General features: G+C 34.3%; 1 protein-coding gene across 2 annotated transcripts in view; it reads left to right on the plus strand.

Annotated features, from left to right (window-relative positions):
• Nucleotides 1-20,830, plus strand: part of LOC127429514 (AT-rich interactive domain-containing protein 3A) — a 103,728-nt gene extending 82,898 nt beyond the window's left edge. For both annotated transcript variants that reach the window (XM_051678564.1, XM_051678574.1), the window contains 5 exons: nucleotides 10,704-10,887; nucleotides 11,951-12,195; nucleotides 14,984-15,271; nucleotides 17,065-17,154; nucleotides 19,068-20,830. In XM_051678564.1, the coding sequence (XP_051534524.1) occupies nucleotides 10,704-10,887; nucleotides 11,951-12,195; nucleotides 14,984-15,271; nucleotides 17,065-17,154; nucleotides 19,068-19,237 (977 nt within the window). In that variant the 3' untranslated portion in view covers nucleotides 19,238-20,830. The remainder of the gene's footprint in view (nucleotides 1-10,703; nucleotides 10,888-11,950; nucleotides 12,196-14,983; nucleotides 15,272-17,064; nucleotides 17,155-19,067) is intronic.
• The last annotated feature ends 403 nt before the right edge of the window (nucleotides 20,831-21,233 follow it).

The raw sequence follows: 21,233 nt of genomic DNA on the forward strand, positions 1-21,233 counted from the left end.
CATTAAGGGGAAACCTCTGCTCCATCAATAAGCTCAATAAGTGAGTAAAAGCACATGGTCTTCTCTGACTGTTGTCTTGGTCACATTCCACACATGCGATTCCATGGATGATTCTTGCAATATATGGTTGCAGCATGTCCATTTTCCCCCCTCTCTAGTTACTTTAAGAGCCTGTGTGTGTTTCAAAAGAGGCAGGTGTTCATTTTATAAACCTGAGTGTAAGTTTGTTTGCAGTAGTCCAAAATTGATTGATCCTGGGAAATTTTCAAAGTTGCTGCCCCTACTTATATGGTTGTCCATAGCAGCACACAGTTAGTGGATTTTCTTGTTTGAAACTTGACACTGATCATGTTACAAATGACACATTACATATTATAAATGACATTTCAAGACAGACTTGGATTGAATGAAATGAATGCCATGTTGCAATTTGAGATGGATATACAAACTGATGATTTCAAGTTACAGCGCTTATTAAAAGCTTATCTTGCTGAAAGTGTTTTCCCACTCCGACTTTATTATTGTGGCTCTCTGATAAGTAAATAATTTGTACTTAATTTTTCCTTTTTGTTTTTTTTTTTTTTGTTTTTTTTTGTGATGCTTTTGTCAACTTTTAGTTTATTATGTGTCACGGCAATACTTTTTAGCTGCACACACTGTATGTTGTCATATTCAGTAGACGCATGTGTTGAAATCTCATACATTTACATATTAACATATTAAATTAGTCTTGGTTAAAGTAATTAGCAGTCTTATTTTGCCCTATGGTTGAATTGAGCAAGATGGATTATAGAATGCAAGCGATTCACCTGTTGTTACTTTATTAAGGATAAATTTTAGCAGTAAACTATAATAGAGGAAAGGTCAATGATCAGTGATACCAAGTTTATATATAGAGCTATGACGAGTGTATGTTACACTGCAATCTGAGCTTCAACTGAGAAAATATTAAAAAATTCAATTAGGACACACTGTTTCACATATGTTATGTACGACAGTGTGGATTCCATTTATAGAGACATTCCAGGTGCTTCTGAAACTAGATGTAATTTTTGTTGAGTGTCACAGAATGTGAAGTAAATTTCTACATTACTAGATTTTGAAACTAGTCTGACCTGACATGTTCATTTCATACTAGAGCTAAAGAAATCTAAACTCAGACTGCTTATACAGCCTTACTGTATGATTAACATGGTACACTGAAAAAAGGGAAAGCAGCTCTATTGAAAATACTAAACAAGTACACTTGAAATCAACTTATTACATTTAAGTTTTAGATGAGGACATAATTATATTGCATGAAGTCCAAGTGATATTCAGAGCAGTCATCAAAAAGTGATATGATCACATTGCTATGGAATGTTTAAATGGATTCAAACATCTAACGGATACTGTTCACTCAGCTTGATTTTTATTGCTTGCTTAATTCACTCATGAGCTAATGCATCATTCTTTAGCATTTGGTCTCAACTTAATTTTATTGTTGAATGTTTTTGGAGGTTACCATTGTGGAGAAGAGTGGAACTAATGGTTAGGTCAAGGTTGGGTACATTAATACTGAACAATCAGTGTGTATTGCTTTTCTCTTGAAGCAAATATTGAGGGATCATCAGTATAATAACTGATTGGGGATCTGTAAACTCTCAGCAGCACCATACTTATTACACTGTACAAAAATACATCTATAATATGCTAATGTGTTTGTTGCTAGCTAGCAACAAGCTCCCAGGTTCAACTTTTAGAGTTATTTGAACAGATCAAATTTAAGGTAGGTTAACTCAATTAATTTATGCTTTCGCTACACGAATTATTTGAGTAGAGCCTACATTTTAATAAGTTCTACATTTTCATTGTGTCGAACCAATGTCCACAATTTAATTACGTTTTTTTTTTTTTAAGTGTTTCAAAACTTAGTAGCACTTTATTTTACAGTACTGTTCTACATTTACGTACTATATAATTACAACAACTATAGAATTTACTAGGTACTATCTCTAACCTTAACCCATATTAAATACATGTAGTTAACTAATACTACTCAGTACTTTCTTTAGTAAGTGCACTGTTAGTATACTGAAAGTACACATACTCTAAAATAAAGTGCAACCCAAAAAGTTTATATAAAAATGTCATATTCATACTTCAGTTCATTTTACTTTAACATATTCATAAAAATTTTAATAGAAATACATATGTCCCAGTGGAAGACACTGTGATTTTGTGCAAATATTCTTCACACTGTTTGTAAGGGAAGTTGTCACCTTTACTCACATGAATCGTTCTTTTTTCTTCCACTTTTGTTTTCCCTTCATTCTCTGTAACTGACAAACAATTGTTGTGGTTTCAGTTATTGTTATGTATAATGAAAAATTACAATAATTCTGCAACCATATTTCATATGCAAAAGTATGATTGAGAAAGGAGATCAGGCTCAATAGTGCTATCTTTCGTGAGGTTCCATGAGCTAAGGCTATGAAACGTTTTCAAAGAAACCTGGGGAAATACACAGGTCCTATTGCTTGCCTGAGCAACTCCAGATGTCAGGGTATTGGGACATTCGAAAGCAACATGCCGACTTCTCGTATGATCATGTTGGAGTATGTGGATAATTGGATTTAAATCAAAATTTTCTTTCAATACATGACTTCAATATCTGTTCAAATGGGTACTTAATGTATATCAGTTTTCTGTGTTAAGACCAACAAGAGAAACTGTCCTGGAAGGCAAAAAAGATCAACACAGCACTTTTAAACTTTTTGAGAGGCACATATTTTTTTATATCAAGAGGCATTGTTATTTTGTGTATTTAGTAAAAAACAAAAAAAAACAAGATTGCACTTATCTTGATTTTCTGGATTAACAGCAATAAACCCTTTACGCTTTGATTTATTGTTGAATATTCTTTTCATTCCTGCCATACTGTCTGAGTCCACTAGTGAAAGGGATTTCATTTTGCATTTTTCAAAAAACAATGTCTTATCATCTTAATCATTTGAGTGAAGAGTTTAATTTAAAAAATAATATGTATTTCAGAATTTAGTGTAAATTTCTTATGTATCTTGTATGTTACCCTTTTGCTTTAACTTCAGCATGTACTTAAGCTGGGACAGACTCTGCAGGTTTGTGCAAAACCTGATGATCCATGATAGAATCATTTGAGAAAAGCATCTTCAATGGCAGCAAAGAAATCTGATCTTTCGTTCAAAGGAGTTAACGTGGTCAGTGTCACAAATTTGCTTATTTGATTAGTGACCTAGAAATAGTGCAGAATCTTAAATATTTCTTTGTCATTTTACATTATTATATTTCTTTGTTTCAAATTTTTCAAAACCCTAAAGCGTTCTGCCTAAAAACCCTAAAAATGTCCAGGTTTAAATTTGATTTTGATTCCCTTGTTTTCAATGTGGTCTCAGACTTTTTGGACAGCACAGTATGTCTGGTCCAAATTGTAAGAGTGAGGTAAATGTCAGCATAATGTGGTGTCTGCTGAAATACTTTGTGTCAGATCATTGTGATGGGGTTTGGGGCTATCTCCTGTCCTGCCTCTGGCACTCGCTGACTTCCACTCTTTACCCATCTGCGGCCCACTCAAAAGAGTGCTCAAAGATTAACGTGTCACTATAAAGGGGGTTGCACACCAAGTGTGTCTTGGGGACGACATGGTGCGTTCTAAAATTCGAAACAACTGCTTTCAATGAAGGTACTACAACTCTGGAGGCTGCTCAAATTACTGCTGCGCCACGGAGCACAACTCGCATATTTTCCATTAAATTCAACCCAAATCATTATCAAAGGACATAGATTATTTACTTTAGCGTTCTTCATTCTTGAACAAGGGAAAAACCTTGGTAACTTTTGTGTGTACTGTCTGCAACCCCGTGTTTGATACCTGTGCCGTGTCTTAGCCGTGACACGATGCGGCTTGGCCCTTCTCGTCCGGTGCGAGACCGCCTTAAGGTGGATGATTTTCTAGCTGTACTTGAAAATGAAATAGTGGTTGAATCATTATCACAATCAACTTCTGTTGGACATTTTTCTGTCATTAGTGTATCAAGACTCAACCAACACTACTACCCTCCCATTTTTTTTTTTTATATCTCCCTGGGAAATAGCAAAGAGTTTTTGGTTGATCTTGTATTCTTAAGAGATAATTTTCCAATGTCAACACTGATCATGAGAAAATTAATATCAACCGGAAAAGTATTCATTGAACTCCTGTAGAGCTTTGCATGAGTAAATTTAAAGGTGCTGTATGTAACAATTTTCATGTAATATTCACCTTTGTTTTGCCAATGTGTGAACGGCTTGTAAGGCAACTTAAAAAATGAGCCCTTCCCAGACTTCCTAGGTTGCCTATTAAAGCCTGTAATTTTGATGATAGTAAAAAAAAAAGACAACTTTGGTTGAAATCTACTCAACTTTATAAAGTGTCCAGAACACCTTAAAAATCAATACACGAAAGGTTCTCCCCCGCTGTGAGTGAATTCGTGCCAGGACTGTGGTCCCCTATAGGCCTAGCCTGAGACCAGAGGTCACTGGCATTCCCAGTGTCACCTGGACCTTGCCATCATCAATCATAACCTGTCAAAAACAGATTGTTTGTCGCAAGGCCCTCGGTGTACTGAGATGGCCGTATCTTTTTTCACATCAAAATGGCTGCCTCTATTTCACAGCTCAACACAAACAGGCCTGTGTTTGAGTTCAGCTCATGGAAGAATGTAGATGATATTCACTGCTCCCCCAGAGAGCTTTATATAGAGAGAAATATTTATGACCAGCTGTTTAAGACCTGTAAATGAAACTTGTACTGTTTACTGTGGAGGGCAAATTATACCTCTGTCAGAATGTAGAAATGTTTTCAAAAACATAGATTAGTTTTATTGTCATGAACAAAAACAAAAACTAAAGGAAAAGATTTTTGTTAACTGAAGTAAAAACTAACAAAATTGGGTAAAACTGAAACTAAACTAAAATAGTGTTTTCATGACTCCAAAACAACTAAAATAAAAAAGGTCACAAATTAATTTTAGTTTTTATACACTATATATTATAAAATGTTCAACTTTCAAATGGCCTTCATTTAAAGGAATATTCCGGGTTCAATACAAGTGAAGCTCAATCGGCAGTGTTTGTATCATAATGTTGATTACCACAAAAAATAATTAATTAATTCCCTCCTTTTCTTTAAAAAAAGCACAAATCTGGGTTTCAGTGAGGCACTTACAATGGAAGTGAATGGGATCCATTTTTTGGAGGGTTTAAAGGCAGAAATGTGAAGCTTATAATTTTATAAAAGCAATTACACTAATTCTTCTGTTAAAACGTGTATTATTTGAGCTGTAAAGTTGTTTAAATCAATATTCTTACAGTTGTTTTGTTGACATTAATTCGGTATGGGAACATGGTTGTATAATTGGCTATAACTTTACAAAGAAAAGATTAGTAAGCGATTTTATCACACTAAAATCATGTTACCACACATATTGTTTACATATTGTGGCTATACTTTTGAAGCCGTGAGTATTTAAATGTTTACTGATTGGCCCCATTCACTTCCATTGTAAGTGCCTCACTGTTACCCAGATTTATTTAAGAAATGGACAAATGAGTCAAAATACATTTTTAATCAGCATCATGCCACAAATGCTGTTTATTGAGCTTAACTTGTATTGAACCCTAAATATCTTTTAAACATGAAAATGTCACTAAATAGCAATAATACTAGGGAGTACTAAAAACATTTATCTGCACTAAACATATTGTAATTGTATAAATCAATGCTTTAATTTGGTCAGCCCTGAAAGACTAAAACTAATAGTGGTAACCTGCATTTGTTACCTTTTTCTTTGTTACTTATTTCTACTTGTTCTAACTCTTTGAATAAGTGTTGTTGGTGTAACATATTTAGGTTGATTCAGCAATGTAAATTTCTATTTATTTATTTATTTTAGTTGAATAAAACCAGTTAATTTAGATGTTACCATATGAAGCACATTTTTAAGGTATCTATTTTATTTTATTTTTTTCAGCATACACTGTAAAAATGTTTTATCAGGTAACCTGTGCTTCATGTGGTTACATCTAAATTAAGTGGTTTTCTTCCATTCAGAGAATTATTTAATTTTAATTAAAGGTATTTAATCTAAGAGTTAGATCAAGTAGCAGTACATCCTTGAGGGAACAGTTGCAGGTTACAACTTGTTTTTTCGTGTAGAATAAATCTAAATATACTGAAAACTGAAACTAAGGCCAAATAATACAGAAAAGACTAAAAATAACAGTCATAGAGTATAAACTAAACTGAATTGAAAGCACAAATTGAAAATAAAATTACAAATTAAAATGTAACTAAATTCAAAACTTCAGTAACCCTTCAGTAGACTGTTGTTTTATGGTAGTTCGATGAAAACCTTCTGCTTGATGCTGGCTCTAGTATGCTTGTCTCATTAGATGTAGAGAAATGAGATTTAAACAACTAATGTAAATCACTTAATTGTATCCTTTCTTTTAAGTTTCTGTGATGGGTTCTGAAGAATACATACGTCCATCATGGAAATGACTTGGAGTGATGGGCTCATTTACGACCACTAATCTTAAAGCAATGGGAACAATGCGAGTGTTATTGCCCGTTGTAAACTGATAAATTCCCACTTTGATTCATGATTCCCACAGGGAGGCAACAATAAATTGATCACATCTAGGGCAGCATCAGCACTTTCTTTTGAATAAATCAATATTTGACGCTCTCATAATTACCTGAGGAGAATGAAAGGCAAGTTGTGCGATTTCGAAGAACGAGTCTTGGAGTCACATTTCAGTTTTCAGTTCATGTCAATTGTCACTCTTGCTTCCATATAGGAAGGAAATCAGGCTAATAGCACATACCTGAATCTGTATATAAATACCAAATATGCTGAAGATTAAAAAAAAAAAAAAAAATCAAGAAAGAAAGTATCAAGTTTTAGTACTTCTTATTTACAACAGTGAGTACACCAGGGTGTATTCAGCCTGCAATACTCTTACTGCATTTTTTTAGTAGTTTACTCTGTTAGGAAAAAAAAATGTATTTATTGGATCTTCTTATAATAAATCAGCGACATCTGAGAGCATTCTTAAAGGTCAAGGAGGAATATAATTATAAAAAAAATAGCTCTTTGGTTAAACTTGATTCCATCATGGAAAGAGGTTCCCTGTCCTCATCGTTAGCTCAAGCTCCACTCAAGTATTCCCCTTTATATTTATTTTGCACAAAAACGCATAAAAACAAAACCAGTTTCATCAGTGCTACTGTACATTAACACCATAAAATGTATTCATGTAGTCCCAACTCGGTTGCTTAAGATGGATTAAGTAAACTTCCATTTTACAAATTTAAATGGATACAATGCAATGAAATCATGTTGTGACAAAATGTTGTAGAATTATGTTGATTTAATTCATTTTAATTTAGTAACTTGAACAAGCAGCAAAAATTATTTTTATAACTTCATATCTACTCCATATTGAATTTGTCAGTGAAAGTGAATTGTGTTTGTCCATATTCTTCTTGAAAAATGTGTTTCTTTTTATACATTCTCTATACTATTCGCAATTTTATTTTATTGGCTGGCCTATTTATTTATTTTATTTTTTACTTTATTTTATATTTTACTTTTTTTAATAATACACTGGTTTCAATGCAAGGAGAAGGTACTGTAGTTTTTATTTTTTATTATTTTTATTTTTTTCAAGTATACTGAAAAACACGTAGGCACACCTGTTACTCTTTCGGATGAATCACTCATGTTCCTCATTTGTAAGTTGCTTTGGATAAAAGCATCTGCTCCTAAATTAATAAATGTTATGTAAATGTAAACCTAGCTAGTTTCCCTGATAGTCACATCATGGAGGACTTACTCAAGCTTGCTGGTCTTCTAATAAGGGCAATTTGCCTGTTTTATACAGATGGATAATGTTTTTTTTTCTAGATTTGTTTACAAATTAGCCCATTCATTTCATGCTTGGGAAGAGCAAGCAATCGCAGGCACATTCCCCTTCTATTATCTGCCTGAAATGAATGATGAAAACACAGACTGCTGATGAAGGCAGCCACATAGATGATTGGCCCCAACACCGGCTTATTCCCTTCAGCACATTTTCAATTAAACCTTTTTAGCCTGTGAGCAATTAACAGCAGGCAGCTATGTAAGTTCGGCAAATCCTGTTTTTCTGCAGTCCACAATCACTCATAGTCATATTGATGCATGACCAGATCAAATTGTTTGGGATGACAAAAGCTCGCTCTGGCCTGTATTCGCTGCATCTCTTTCAGGAAACTGGAGGAGATGAATACATCACCTCGGATATCGAGTGCTCGTAAATCTTGTTTTAAAGACGCTTATCCAGGTTCACATTTAGTCCAAAGGTGGCTTTTGTGGAGTCAGGTTTTTAATTTATTGCTTCAGCCTTGTTTAGTTTGGCCTTTTGTGCATGGGAATAAATTATTATTTGTGCATTATTGTGATTTAACTTTGTGCATTATAGCAATGATCAACCCCCAGAGGGTACTGAAGCAGGTTCCAGGGGGTACTTGGAAAGGTTTTGATTTTGCTTTGTTAAACCTTTTAAGAATTTTAAGGGAATTAATATCATGATTTTTTATTTTTTTTTTTTTTTTTTTTCAGTTCCATTTTAAGGAAGGAAACCGAAATAATGTGTGCAATGGGCCTATTTCATGAAACACGAACAGTACAAATTTGTGTGTAAATTGTTGGATTTATGAATGATTTACACATGATTTGCAAGTGTTTTTTAAAATGAATGACAGTAGCAGAATATATGTGATACATTGTAAAAAAAAAAACAACAACAAAAAAATTATGTGGTAACACCTCAATTATTATTATTTTTATTCAAGGGAAAATACATATTTTATGTGACTGAATCAGCCAGATTATATTAGGTTACACCAATGAAAATGATTTTAAGGATCAGATCAAGTAGAAATAACTTAGTGAGACTGTACTTTGTAAGTGTTTTTAATTCACTATTAAAGTGGCTTTATTAATATTAATGATAATGCCTAATGATATCCAGTATAATATGGTTTAATAGGAGCCAGTGTTGGGTAAATTACTTAAAATAGTAATCCACTACAAATTACTAATTATTTCTCTAAAATTGTAATAAGATTACTTGACTAATTACTTAATTGGAAAAGTAATCACATTACTAATTACTTTACATTTAAGTTACTTTCTTAAACACTTTTGTTTTCACTCTACATATTCAAAATAATGTTTGTATTTCTTCCAACTTCATTGTTGCACACAAGTCATACATTCAGCACCTCACATTTCTCCTTCACAATAGCTCGTTATAGGGCCATAATTCATGTATTCTACATACAGTAAATAATATACTAGAAATAAGCATAACACTATAATGTACTTAATAGTAATTAAATTAATTGAAAGTCAGTAACTGTAATCTGATTGCAAGAATTTAAAATGTAATTAGATTACAATAACTAATTTCTTTGTAATTGGATTACACCCAAGACTGATAGGAGAACTTTTTTTTTTTTTTTTTAAGTGTCGTGAAGGCATACTTGAGCCTTACTGATGGGGCTGTGGTTCATAAGACAAAAAGGGTTGGGAAACACCACGGTTTTGCATTTACTTTTGCATATAGAAAAACACATGTTCAGTTAAGGAGTCTGGTGGCTTTTGTCTAGACCATTTTACAGTCATTTTAAAACTTAAAAGGTGTTCCTTTCAGCTGTTCAGATTTTGACGGTTTTTATCATAATATCTGACATAAAGTGGCATGATTTGCACTGAGAGCGCTGCTTTTTTGTCTCCAGACCAAGACCCCTTATAATTCCTTTTTCTTCAGTGACGTGTGGTAAGTTTGAGGAGAAGTTAGAAACATCAATCGATAGTTTTAGATGGTGGTGTAACTTTAGATCTAATGCCAGCATTGTCTCAGAGTGGAGAGCAGATAAATCTTTAGTTTTAATAGAGTCTCTTAGTTCACATGCCAGGGAGGTAAAATGAAAGTGTAATTACATGTCTTAATTGATGTGTTTTTACCGTGATAGACCATAGCTCTGCTCTCCTTGCTCTTTTCAGTCCGTGGCTCTGCTTGCTGTTGTTTGCTCTATATTTCTTTGCGCATTGATTGCTATTATGGCAAATCCAATGGGCACAATAGAACTCTATCAGCAAAATACAGGTTAATTATCTTGAGGTCAGCTGGTCTCAAATGCACACAAAGGGCTTATACTCTTCACACATTACAACCGAACATTAAATCGTGATCACAAATTACCACCAAGGTTTTTCTTCTTCTTTTTTTTTTCAGCAAATTAACTGGCAAAGTTGAGAAGTGCAGTGTTTAGGGTTAGACATACACTGAAAAAAATGTTAACCTAAAAATATGTAATTCAGAATGTGAGAATAAGATATGTACTTTTACTAAATTAGACAGATGCACTCTTGCTCCAAAAGAGAAGCCACAAATCTTTTCAGTTCTGGCGAAACAGACAGCAGAGACCTTTGATTGAAGGCAAAAAGTGATATTTTTGCTAAGTGGACTGGGAAGCTGTCGGACATTTTACTTATGCCTGACTGATTGGCCTTATAAGCGGCACAGAGGTCCATCAATAAGCTTGAGTTAATGGCATTGATTGTGGATATTGTGCTTTTCCCCCGCTCCTGCAGGGACTCCAGTGAATCGGATTCCTATCATGGCCAAGCAGGTGTTGGATCTCTACACTCTCTACAAGCTTGTCACCGAAAAAGGCGGCTTAGTGGAAGTCATCAATAAGAAAATATGGCGCGAGATTACCAAAGGCCTGAACCTCCCTACCTCCATCACCAGTGCGGCTTTCACCCTCCGAACACAGTGAGTGAGATAACTTTAGAGGGGGAAACCTGTTGATAACAGCCAGTTGATTCTTGACTATCTTGTCCAATTCAATTATCTGCTTTTAAAATAGGGAGAGTAAAGGGGAGAGTATATTTGACAGGGGTCAAGTGGATAAAAGAGATATATTTGTAGATAAAATTGAGACTGTGATCCATCAACTAAAAAATAATGCTGTTTTTAAGCATTTTGCTTTATTGAATCAGCATAAGAATGTAAATTTAATAAAGGCATTATTTCAATGAAGTATACATTGCAGTAAAGGGTAACACTTTACAGTAAGGTTCCTTTTGTTAACAGTATTTAATGCATTAGGTATCATGAACAAACAATGAACAATATATTTTTATAGCATTTATTAATTATTGTTAATGTTAGTTAATAAAAATACAATTGTTCATTGTTAGTCCATGTTAGTTCATAGTGCGTTAACTAATGTTAACATATACAACTTTTGATTTCAAAAATGTATCACTATGTTGAAATTAAAATATTAACGATTAATGTTTACATTTAAAAGAATTGTTCACCAAGAAATGTAATTTTACTCACCCTTATTTCAAACCCATAAGAGGATTCCTTTGTGTTGCACGAAAAAAAAAATTGTAGTATACGGTTTTGAAACAACATGTGGGTAAGTAAATAATAAATATTCTGTCATTTTTGGCTGAACTGCTCGTTTAGGATTCCTTTGTGCTTATTATAATTAACTCAGAACTCTTTACTTGAAAACATCAGATCACATTACTCCAAAAATCCAAACCTAAACAATGAACATGACATTGTACATTTTCGTTGTTGTATTTGTGTCAGAAATGTTGTGCTGGTTCTGGTTTTGCTTTCTGTCAGCACTGTCATTTAACACAATTAAGCAGACTGTAGTTTTCTGTTTCATGTTGGATATTTAAAATCGTGCCACAGTAAAAAAACAATATAGCATAATCTCTACCACTGAAAAATCTCTCATTTCATTATAACATCATACCGCCACACAACAGGACAATCTTCTTTTCTCTCACATTTTCTCCTTTCTTTTCTACAGGTATATGAAGTACCTCTATCCTTATGAATGTGAAAAGCGGGGACTGAGCTCACCCGGTGAGCTCCAGGCAGCTATCGACAGCAACCGTCGTGAAGGGCGGAGACAGAGTTATGGTTCCACCCTCTTCAACTACTCCCCCGTGGGCACCCCCACACTGCATGGTTCCCCCAAACTCCATATGCCCCACATCAGCATGACCACTCCCAATGGCGGGCACATGACTCAGACCCCCCTCATCAAGAAAGGTTTGTGTTTGTTTCACTTTGTGAACATGCCTCTACAGCTCCAACGTGATAAAATAACATAATTGTGTGTCTAAAGCACGAAGGATAAAATTACATAATTATGTGTGTAATGTAAGATTTCAAGAGAAATTTGAATGTTATATTTTTTTATTTGAGTATAATTTTTTTATTATTACTATTTTACAATAAAACAATATTTCACCCCCATGCACAATAATTCCTTGCAATCTCAATGGATTGAAAGGATAAATAGATAACTAAATAATAAAAAGCAAAACGGTTTATTACACAGCTCTCTGGAATACTTGATTCTGATTGGAAATCACAGCAATAAGTCAAATATTATATATTATATATATTATATATGTAAAATATTTTCATATAATGACCGCTAAGGCAAACGGTTTCCCACATACAAATGCTGCTTTCATGTCTCTCGTACCACTTTGTGGTCAATTTTAAATATATAAAATAATTATATAAATATATCATATTTTATATAATTATTATACAATTATATAATACAATAATTTCAACTCAAATCAGTATTTCATGTGCATTTATTTATTTTATTTTATTTATTAGACCAGTAGTTGTTTCTACCACCCTGTGAGAGTTTATTATGTGACAATGACTGGTTCACTGTATATTATCCCTTACGAAGAATATAACAAAACAAAAAAATGCAAAAAAGTAATGCAACATATTCCTTTGCTTGTTGACTCGTGAAAAGATAAGGACAACAAATAAATAAATACAATTATATTTATTCTGTCCTCACTTTTCCTCAGTTAGACAGATAAACTCCTTCCAACACATAGTCTTGTGGATAAAAGTTCCTTTTATTCAACACCACAATGAATATGTTGAACCAGAGTGAAACTGCAGCAAAATAATTAAAATATAATAGAACTACTTGTAATCTCTGGCAACAAAATACTAATTTTTTTTTTTTTTTTTTTTTTTTTTTTTTGTCATGTTTAGTTTTTTAAATATTACATTACAGATATTGTAATGTAGACAATAAATAAAACAATTATCAGAAAAACTTAAAGACAATGCCTTCTACAAGATGGTGTCATAATCATTTAAGCAATGCACTTAACTGAATATCGGAATGTTCGCTATTGCAACCGTTTTAAAAAAACTACATGACTAGGTGTATAAATGATATCCACTTCTAAGCATTAAAACATAAAATATATGATCCAGAGCACTCCCCGACTGGTTCTGTAAAATGCTATCACTACTGCAGAAATGTAGGATCGATACATTCATATAGTCTCTGGAGACAAGATAGGGACTGTGTCAGAGATGGGTTGTAAGTTGACTTTAGATATGCCTTCGTTCACCATCTTAACCTCAATCCCAACCTTCTATATCAGGAATTTGTCATGTTATTCCAGACAATCTAAATTACCAACTAGACCCACCAAAGGAGAAGTCATCTCTATTTCACAATAACACTGGCACGTTGATTCCTCACTGTGGCCTGAGTGGTCATCAGAGCGGACAGGAAACAGCTTGCAGGACTTCCTCTTGCCCACTCTGCCAGTTTCCGCATCACACCAGCAGGAGCAATGAAATACAAAGAGACCTGGGCTGTTTCATGCTTTAGTAATGTGCCCATATGGAAAAAGACAAGTCACGCAACTCTTGAAGGATCAAAGACCCTTACAAATTTCACAGTATTTATAGTGTTTACAATGCAGCTTTAAATAGATCTGAGTGCTTATTGCATGACTTGTGTTTCATACTCATGCTTCCCTATGAGGATGTTATTACAACATTTCCAATATTAATATGTAGCATACAATGCAAACTGATGATGTTACATGCAAAGAACAAACACTGCAAAAGTGGATACATGCAGTTCATAAGACATACTAAATAATAAAAAACAATTACATTTTTAAACGAATAAAATCCGTTAATTTGAGATGTTGCCTCATGAAGCACATTTTTTACAGTGTAGTTGTGCAAGGTAACACTTTACAATAAGGTTCTATTCATTAACATTAGTTAACTACATTAGTTAACATTAACTAACCATGAACAATATATTTTACAGCATTTATTAATCTTTGTTAATGTTAGATAAAAAATACAATTGTTCATTGTTAGTTCACGTTAGTTCGAAGTGCATTAACTTATGTTAACATACCTGTATACAACTTTTGATATAAAAAATTTATTACTATATGTAGAAAATAAAATTAACCAAGATTAGTAAATACTGTAAAAATATTGTTCATTGGTAGTTCATGTTAACTAATGTTAACAAATGGAACCTTGTAAAGCTTTACCGTTACATATAAATTTTTAATAATAACTAAAAATGTGGTAAAAAATATTGTTTATAGTCAGTTCATGATACATTATGCATTAAATAATGTTATTGAACCGAACCTTTTTGCAAAATGTTAACTGTGCAATGCTGTCACTTCAGAGCTTGTTTTTTACTTTCAAAAACATTCCGGTGTATAAAGACTAAGGTATTGGTTTAAACTATCGTAAAGTATGAAGTATAGTTAGTATCAAAGTCAAATAGTGAGCCAAAAAGCTTTAGAGTCACATCACTACTACACTGTAAAAAATGTGCTTCATCATGTGGTAAATCTAAATGAACTCAAAAATATTATTTAAAATCACTGAATCAACCTGAATAAATTAGGTTAGTGTTAGATCAGGTAGAAAGAGCTCTTTAAGGTAACAATTGGAGGTTACCATTTTTGTCAGTTTACACAGTCATTACACACAGACCTCATGATGCTTTCTTGCTCCACAGAAGACACCGTGCTCTCCAACTGCCTGACTAACAGGATGGGCATCCCTGTGTCTTTGGCCGGCCACCACAGTGCAGCTCAGGCCGTTGCGGCCCAGGCTGCAGCTGCAGCAGCTGTGCAGGCAGCTGCATTGGAGCAGCTGCGGGAGAAGCTGGAGTCTGGAGAGCCACCGGAGAAGAAAGTGATGCTTATGGCAGAGGAGCAGCAGAGGATAATGCAACATGCATTGCAGCAGAATCTTTTCGCCATGGCAACCCAACTACCTATGAACATCAAACTGAACAACAGAGGTGAGTGAAGAAAATGGAGTGCTAAGACTGCCCTCATGGTCAGTTTATGTTCTCATAAAAGTCTCTTTATTGTCATCTGGTGTCACAAAAAGTGAAATGAAAAGCTCTTAACACAGGCACAAACTTCATTTCTCTCTCTTTGAAAGACGCTTTATTGGAGACGAATGATAAGCAGCAACTGTTTGTAGACTTGGGTGTAAAATGTAGTGCAATTTGTGGTATTGTCCAGTCAGCTTAAAAGATTCTTAGAAGTCATAACATTGCAATTTAAAGAAACAACCTTTATAATTAAGCATGTGTAGTATTGTAATATAATAACACTGTGTCTGCCATGATATCAACCACCAAGATGACATGTTTCTCATGGAAAGGCATGTACTGTAATTGTGGAGCAGACTGGCTTAAGACTGACTAATTGTAATGATTAGCAAGTAGCTAATAATAATGGCAGCTACTTGGTAAAGATGGGGTAAAAATCGATATTTACTTCGCAATACTGTATTTACATTCTAATGCCAAGAATCAATATTTTTAGCTACATTTATTACATTAATATTTTTGGGAATCGTTAATGCACTTTCATTTATTCTATTTGACCAAAATACAACTTCCAAACAAGCTAAGAATATGTTTGGACAAAGCACCGAAATCCAATGAAGACAAGTTAGAAAAAAGTGAGTACAAGATATATAACCGTTTTGAATAACTTTACACTAAACTTCACAATAAGAAGATTCGCAATATTTTTGTGTCATGAACCAGATATCAACAGAAAATTATTTTAGGTACCCGCTGATTCCCACACCTATTATTTGGTAATCTCTTACATCCTGACAGGGAAGAAACAGAGCGGTAAAGTGGAGTGTGTCTGTAGAATGACCCATACAGTCTTGTGGACTGAGTCAGTAGTGACACAAGAAAACTTTAAGGATAAAATAATGCAGATGATGGTAGAAAAACCTGAAGGTTATTTACTATGTGCTGAGTGAGGATCACAAACAGCCAGCGGCAGCAGGGAAAGTCTCAGGCTTAACGGACAAACAAAAGGTGCTCCAAACATCATCCTTCCAATCTTACCTAACCAAACCATGTACTGAATGAATTTATGAATAAATAATACATTATCATTATAAATGCACTTTAATGACATTTTCATAAAAAATAAGCATATCTGCTTAATTAGGTGTAAATATGTTGTGAAAGTTTATGATTCCTTTTAAGCTAATTTTCTAATGGTAACAGTTGCAGTTTACCTTCATAATTTAATGGCAGAGTGTGTGCTGTGATTGCAGGCTAGTCATGAGTAATGTGCTTGTTGTCTTCTGCACGATTGTTATTCTTACGCCACTCATTTAACAGGTGTTGCTCTTTAGAGATGATTGGACAATGTAGCACAATTCTATAATGCTGGTCAGGACTATATATTATAATACAGAAAAACACTCTGCAGTTTAAATATTAAATTTAATTTTATATTCTGTAACTTGATAAAATGCACACCAATATCCACTGAAAAATACCAGTAGCTGACTTCTTGGAAATGTACATCTAAAATGACTCTAATCACCTTAGTGTATTTCTGTTTAATACTCTGTGTGTAATATTAAGTTTCAATGTGCTTATTATAAGAAATGTTCAAAGAAATGTACTATTTTAATAAACCCCTCCTTATCCTGTCACTCATGAGTTATCACCGATAGTTGGTGGCACACTTCTCTTGCTTCGTGTGTTCCTTTTATAAATGCTCATATTGAGTTTTTCTCTCTCTCGCTCTCTGGCTCCTCTCTTGACAGATGATAGACAAGAGACTGCATTGAACCTGTCTACCAACGGCATTAGCAGCATCAACATGTCAATAGAAATAAATGGGGTTGTCTACACAGGTAAATAGAGCGCCGTTTGCTGATGTAATTGCAGGCAGGAAATTCAATAAGTTATAGCAGCATCCCCTCGCTTAGTCCTCCACACAATTTGATGTCTTTGCTATAAAATCCATCGTAATGAAGTGGCAAGTCCAATAGAGTTAAAAAAGTTAAATATCTTAAAATTGGACCTGGGTGCTGGGAGGTCGATGGAGCTTATTGGCTGTTGTGCCCGAGAGAAAGGCCCTGCGCCTTAGCTAGATACAGTGCTTGTGCTTGATGTGCGGGAGACAGTAATTACTAGAAGATGGCTCATAAGCTTGCTGAGAATGTTTCAATGGAGGAGATCAAGTTGAAGTGGCATCCATTTTTCACTGAAGGATTGCTTCCAGTAAAGATGTATAGCTCCAGAACAGAGTTTTTTTTTTGTTTGTTTTTTCAGTATGTTAATTTCACTGTTGGGGAAGCTTCTTTGAAACTTCAGCTTCTTAAGCTACTTTAGAAGCTACTCAACAGTTAAGCTACTAATAAAAAATAGCTAACTACATTGAAGCTATTTGGAGAAAGCATATCCTTTTATAATTTTGCGAACAGAGCAGTATTTATCTGAAATAAAAACAGTGAGGATCTCAACTAGCATTAAAGGGATAGTTGACCCAAAAATGAAAATTCTCTCATCATTTACTCAGCCTCATGCCATCCCAGATGTATATGACTATCTTTCTTCTGCAGAACACAAACAAAGATTTTTAGAAGAATATCTCAGCTCTGTAGGTCCATACAATGCAAGTGAATGGTGACCAGATCTCTGCAGGTTCAAAAAGCACATAAAGGCAGCATAAAAGTAATCCACATGACTCCAGTGTTTAAATATATGTCTTCAGCAGCAATGATAGGTGTGGGTAAGAAACATATAAATATTTAAGTCCTTTTTTACTATAAATTCTGCTCTCTGCCCTGTAGGTGGCAATATGCACAAAGTATGTGAATCGCCAAAAACAAAAGAAGAAAAATGTCAAAGTGAAAGTGGAGATTTATAGTAAAAAAGGATTTAAGTATTGTTCTGTTTCTCACCCATACCTATCATATCGCTTCTGAAGACATGGATTTAACCTCTGGAGTATGGATTACTTTTATGCTGCCTTTATGTGCTTTTTGGACCTTGAAAGTTCTGGCCACCATTCACTAGCATTGTATGGTCTTCTAAAAATCTTTGTTTGTGTTCAGCTGAAGAAAGAAAGTAATACACGTGAGTAAATGATGAGAGAATGTTTGGGTGAACTATCCCTTTAAACAGCGTAAGAACAGATCAGTTTACACCAATAAAACTTGAATAGGACAATTTAAATAACTAGAAAACATGGAGATGAACAGCAGCATTTATAATATAAATGCTATAGCAACTATTCTATAGCTATATAATAAAAAAGAAACAAAATATCAATGTAGGGTTTTGTCGCACTACCCCACAATTTGTTGGTGCGAGTAGCTTCTTACTGGAAAAGCTACACTATTTTGAAAACAGCTGAATTATTGTCAAGCTTCTGTTAGTTAAGTTAGTTGCACTACTGAAGTTAGTAGTGTCACTGCTTTTAGTTAGCACCTACTTAGTTTTTTGTCTAGTTAGCATCTGTTATTTTTCTCATGAATCTTAAACAGAAAATGTACTTACATAATCAATATGTAGGCTTCAAGTACTGCTTTAATGTCTCCTACATTATGCAGTTGAGAAATTGCCACCATAATGGAGCAATTTCTTTGGCAAGGGGGTGTTGTCATATATTTTTGTTAGGATCATTTCACCACCATATGTATAACAACATACATAGATATTACTATTGCATTAAAACGTCAAACAATTGAGTTTGTCAAGCTGATTATATGCCATAAATCTAACTTTAAAATTAACTTAAATATTTTTATGCTAACTCCAGGGGTCTTGTTTGCCCGTAAGCCAGCCATTGGTTTCATGCCAGGCAGCCAGCGAGTCCATCACCAACACAGCTCTCAGGGAAAGAGCAGCAGCCCAGGGCTCAGCATCCACATGCCCCCATCCTCCTCCTCTTCAACCGCCTCCTCACACGGACCAGCCACCTCCCCTTGAGCCCATAGCACCTCACTCGACTCTCCCCAATTGTCAGATAAGGCAGGGTCTTTAGGTCATCCTGTTGGACCAGTTTTCTTTCTGTCTCCTTCAGTGTACACTTTTACTGTTTTTATAACCATCCCCCTGCAATCAGGACAGGAGAGTCTATTACTTAAAAAAAGGCAAAGACAAAATGTGTAAGCTAAGCACCAACAGCTCATAGCCGCACATTTGAAGTGTGTTACATTTACATATGCAGCAATTTGCAGCTTGTTATTCAGTGAGGAGCGACTGAAACATACTGTGTGGCAATGCCACGAACACAAGGAACAGTGTGAGGAACCTAAGAGGACAGGATGTTCCTCAAACAGAGTGCTGATTTTCTTGAAAGCAGGCTTTTTTTACTTTCAGGCACAGATCTTGTTCATCTTTTCCTGTATCTTCACCTGATGCATTCTTGAATCAAACAGCAAGAGCTACTGTCAGCTATTACCAAAGAGAATACGAGCAACATATTAGTGGTTTATGACTTTATTTGATAACGTATAATGATTACAATGCACAGTTTTCCAGCAACATCACACATATCTGATGCCATTGCAAAATATCAGAAATATGCAATGGAGAGTCATCATAATGAAGTATCATGCTAAAACTCTGATTTTAATATTTTGATTTTAAGCAAAGCACATGCCATTTTACTTGGGGCATCAAATGGTCAGGGAGAACAACTTATTTACTGTATCACTGCTTGAATTTCTGTTCAACGTAAAGACAAATGTGGAAGGTATATTTATCTGCTGTGATGGCATCATGTACAGAATCTATAAAAAAAAAAAAAAAAAGTGAGGCAGAAATGCAAGATCTGCCATTTTCAGCTTAGTACTGAAGAAAGCAGGGAGAACAAAATGCAATTATGTCTCCTACACGCTCAAGACATGGCCATGGCAAAATTTATTCCATTGATTACTGATTACTTATTTGGGGAACACTTGTCGACACTGTTTCATGATTTTCCACCACCTCAGCTATTGTTTAATTGCAAAGAGTGTTCATTAAATGGTTTAGTAGATGGACAAACGGGTCAAGCTGGTTAATACAGGTTTTAGGAAGTCAGGGGAGGTTAAATAATATTGTGGCATGGAAGTGCGGGCTCTGAGCTGAAATTTGATCATGAAAAAAATGGTTCAGCACTTCAACCAGAAAAAAAAGGCTCTTGAGAAGATTACATGTGCCGTAAATGGGTTAACCAACAGCTCATGAGGTGTTATCTCTGTTGTGAATAGAATCCAATTTTCATCGAGTTCTAAACAATGCACTTGCATGTGAGAGTTCATCTCTCATTCTTTATTCCATTCTTCTTTTTTTTCTTCTTTTTTTTGCTTGCGCTCTTGTTGTTTATTTCTTTTTCTTCTCTGTTCTGTTGGTAAGGAAAATGGGATTATATTATTGTGTCTTTTTTTATTTTTTTTTTTATTTTTTTTATTTGTTCTGTAGACAATTTCAGGTTGTATTTATTATTTTATTCTCAGCATCCTATCATGTTGAATCTTGGGCTGTTTCAATGCTTTTAGTGACACCACTTTTATGAAAAAAAAAAAAAAAAAACAATAGTAATTTTATAGCCCAGTACCTCACAAATCCTGTAAACCTGTAAATGGATAAAAAGATATACCTCATTTTTTTTTTTTTTTCTATTTTTTTTTTTTATTGTGAAGCCACTTGAAAATGATGTTTTTTTTTTTGTTGTTGTTTTTTTCAATAGATCACTGGATTTTTTTCTATGTTGTTTTACCAAAGAAGGGACTATATAATGAACACACATCTACCTCATTTGTTATAGACTGTGCCAACTACATGATCACAGCAGCCAGTTTTTAATCGTAGCCTTTCTGGTCCAAATTCGTTTTTGTTTGCGTGACTTGTTCTGCAAAACCAGAGGTTGGACCACACAGGGCTTGACACAGTGTGATTTGCATTGCTTGTTCATTTTTGTCAGTGGCATTTTTTTATG

The sequence above is a fragment of the Myxocyprinus asiaticus genome, chromosome 3 (assembly GCF_019703515.2).
Source record: "Myxocyprinus asiaticus isolate MX2 ecotype Aquarium Trade chromosome 3, UBuf_Myxa_2, whole genome shotgun sequence".
Lineage (NCBI taxonomy): Eukaryota > Metazoa > Chordata > Actinopteri > Cypriniformes > Catostomidae > Myxocyprinus > Myxocyprinus asiaticus.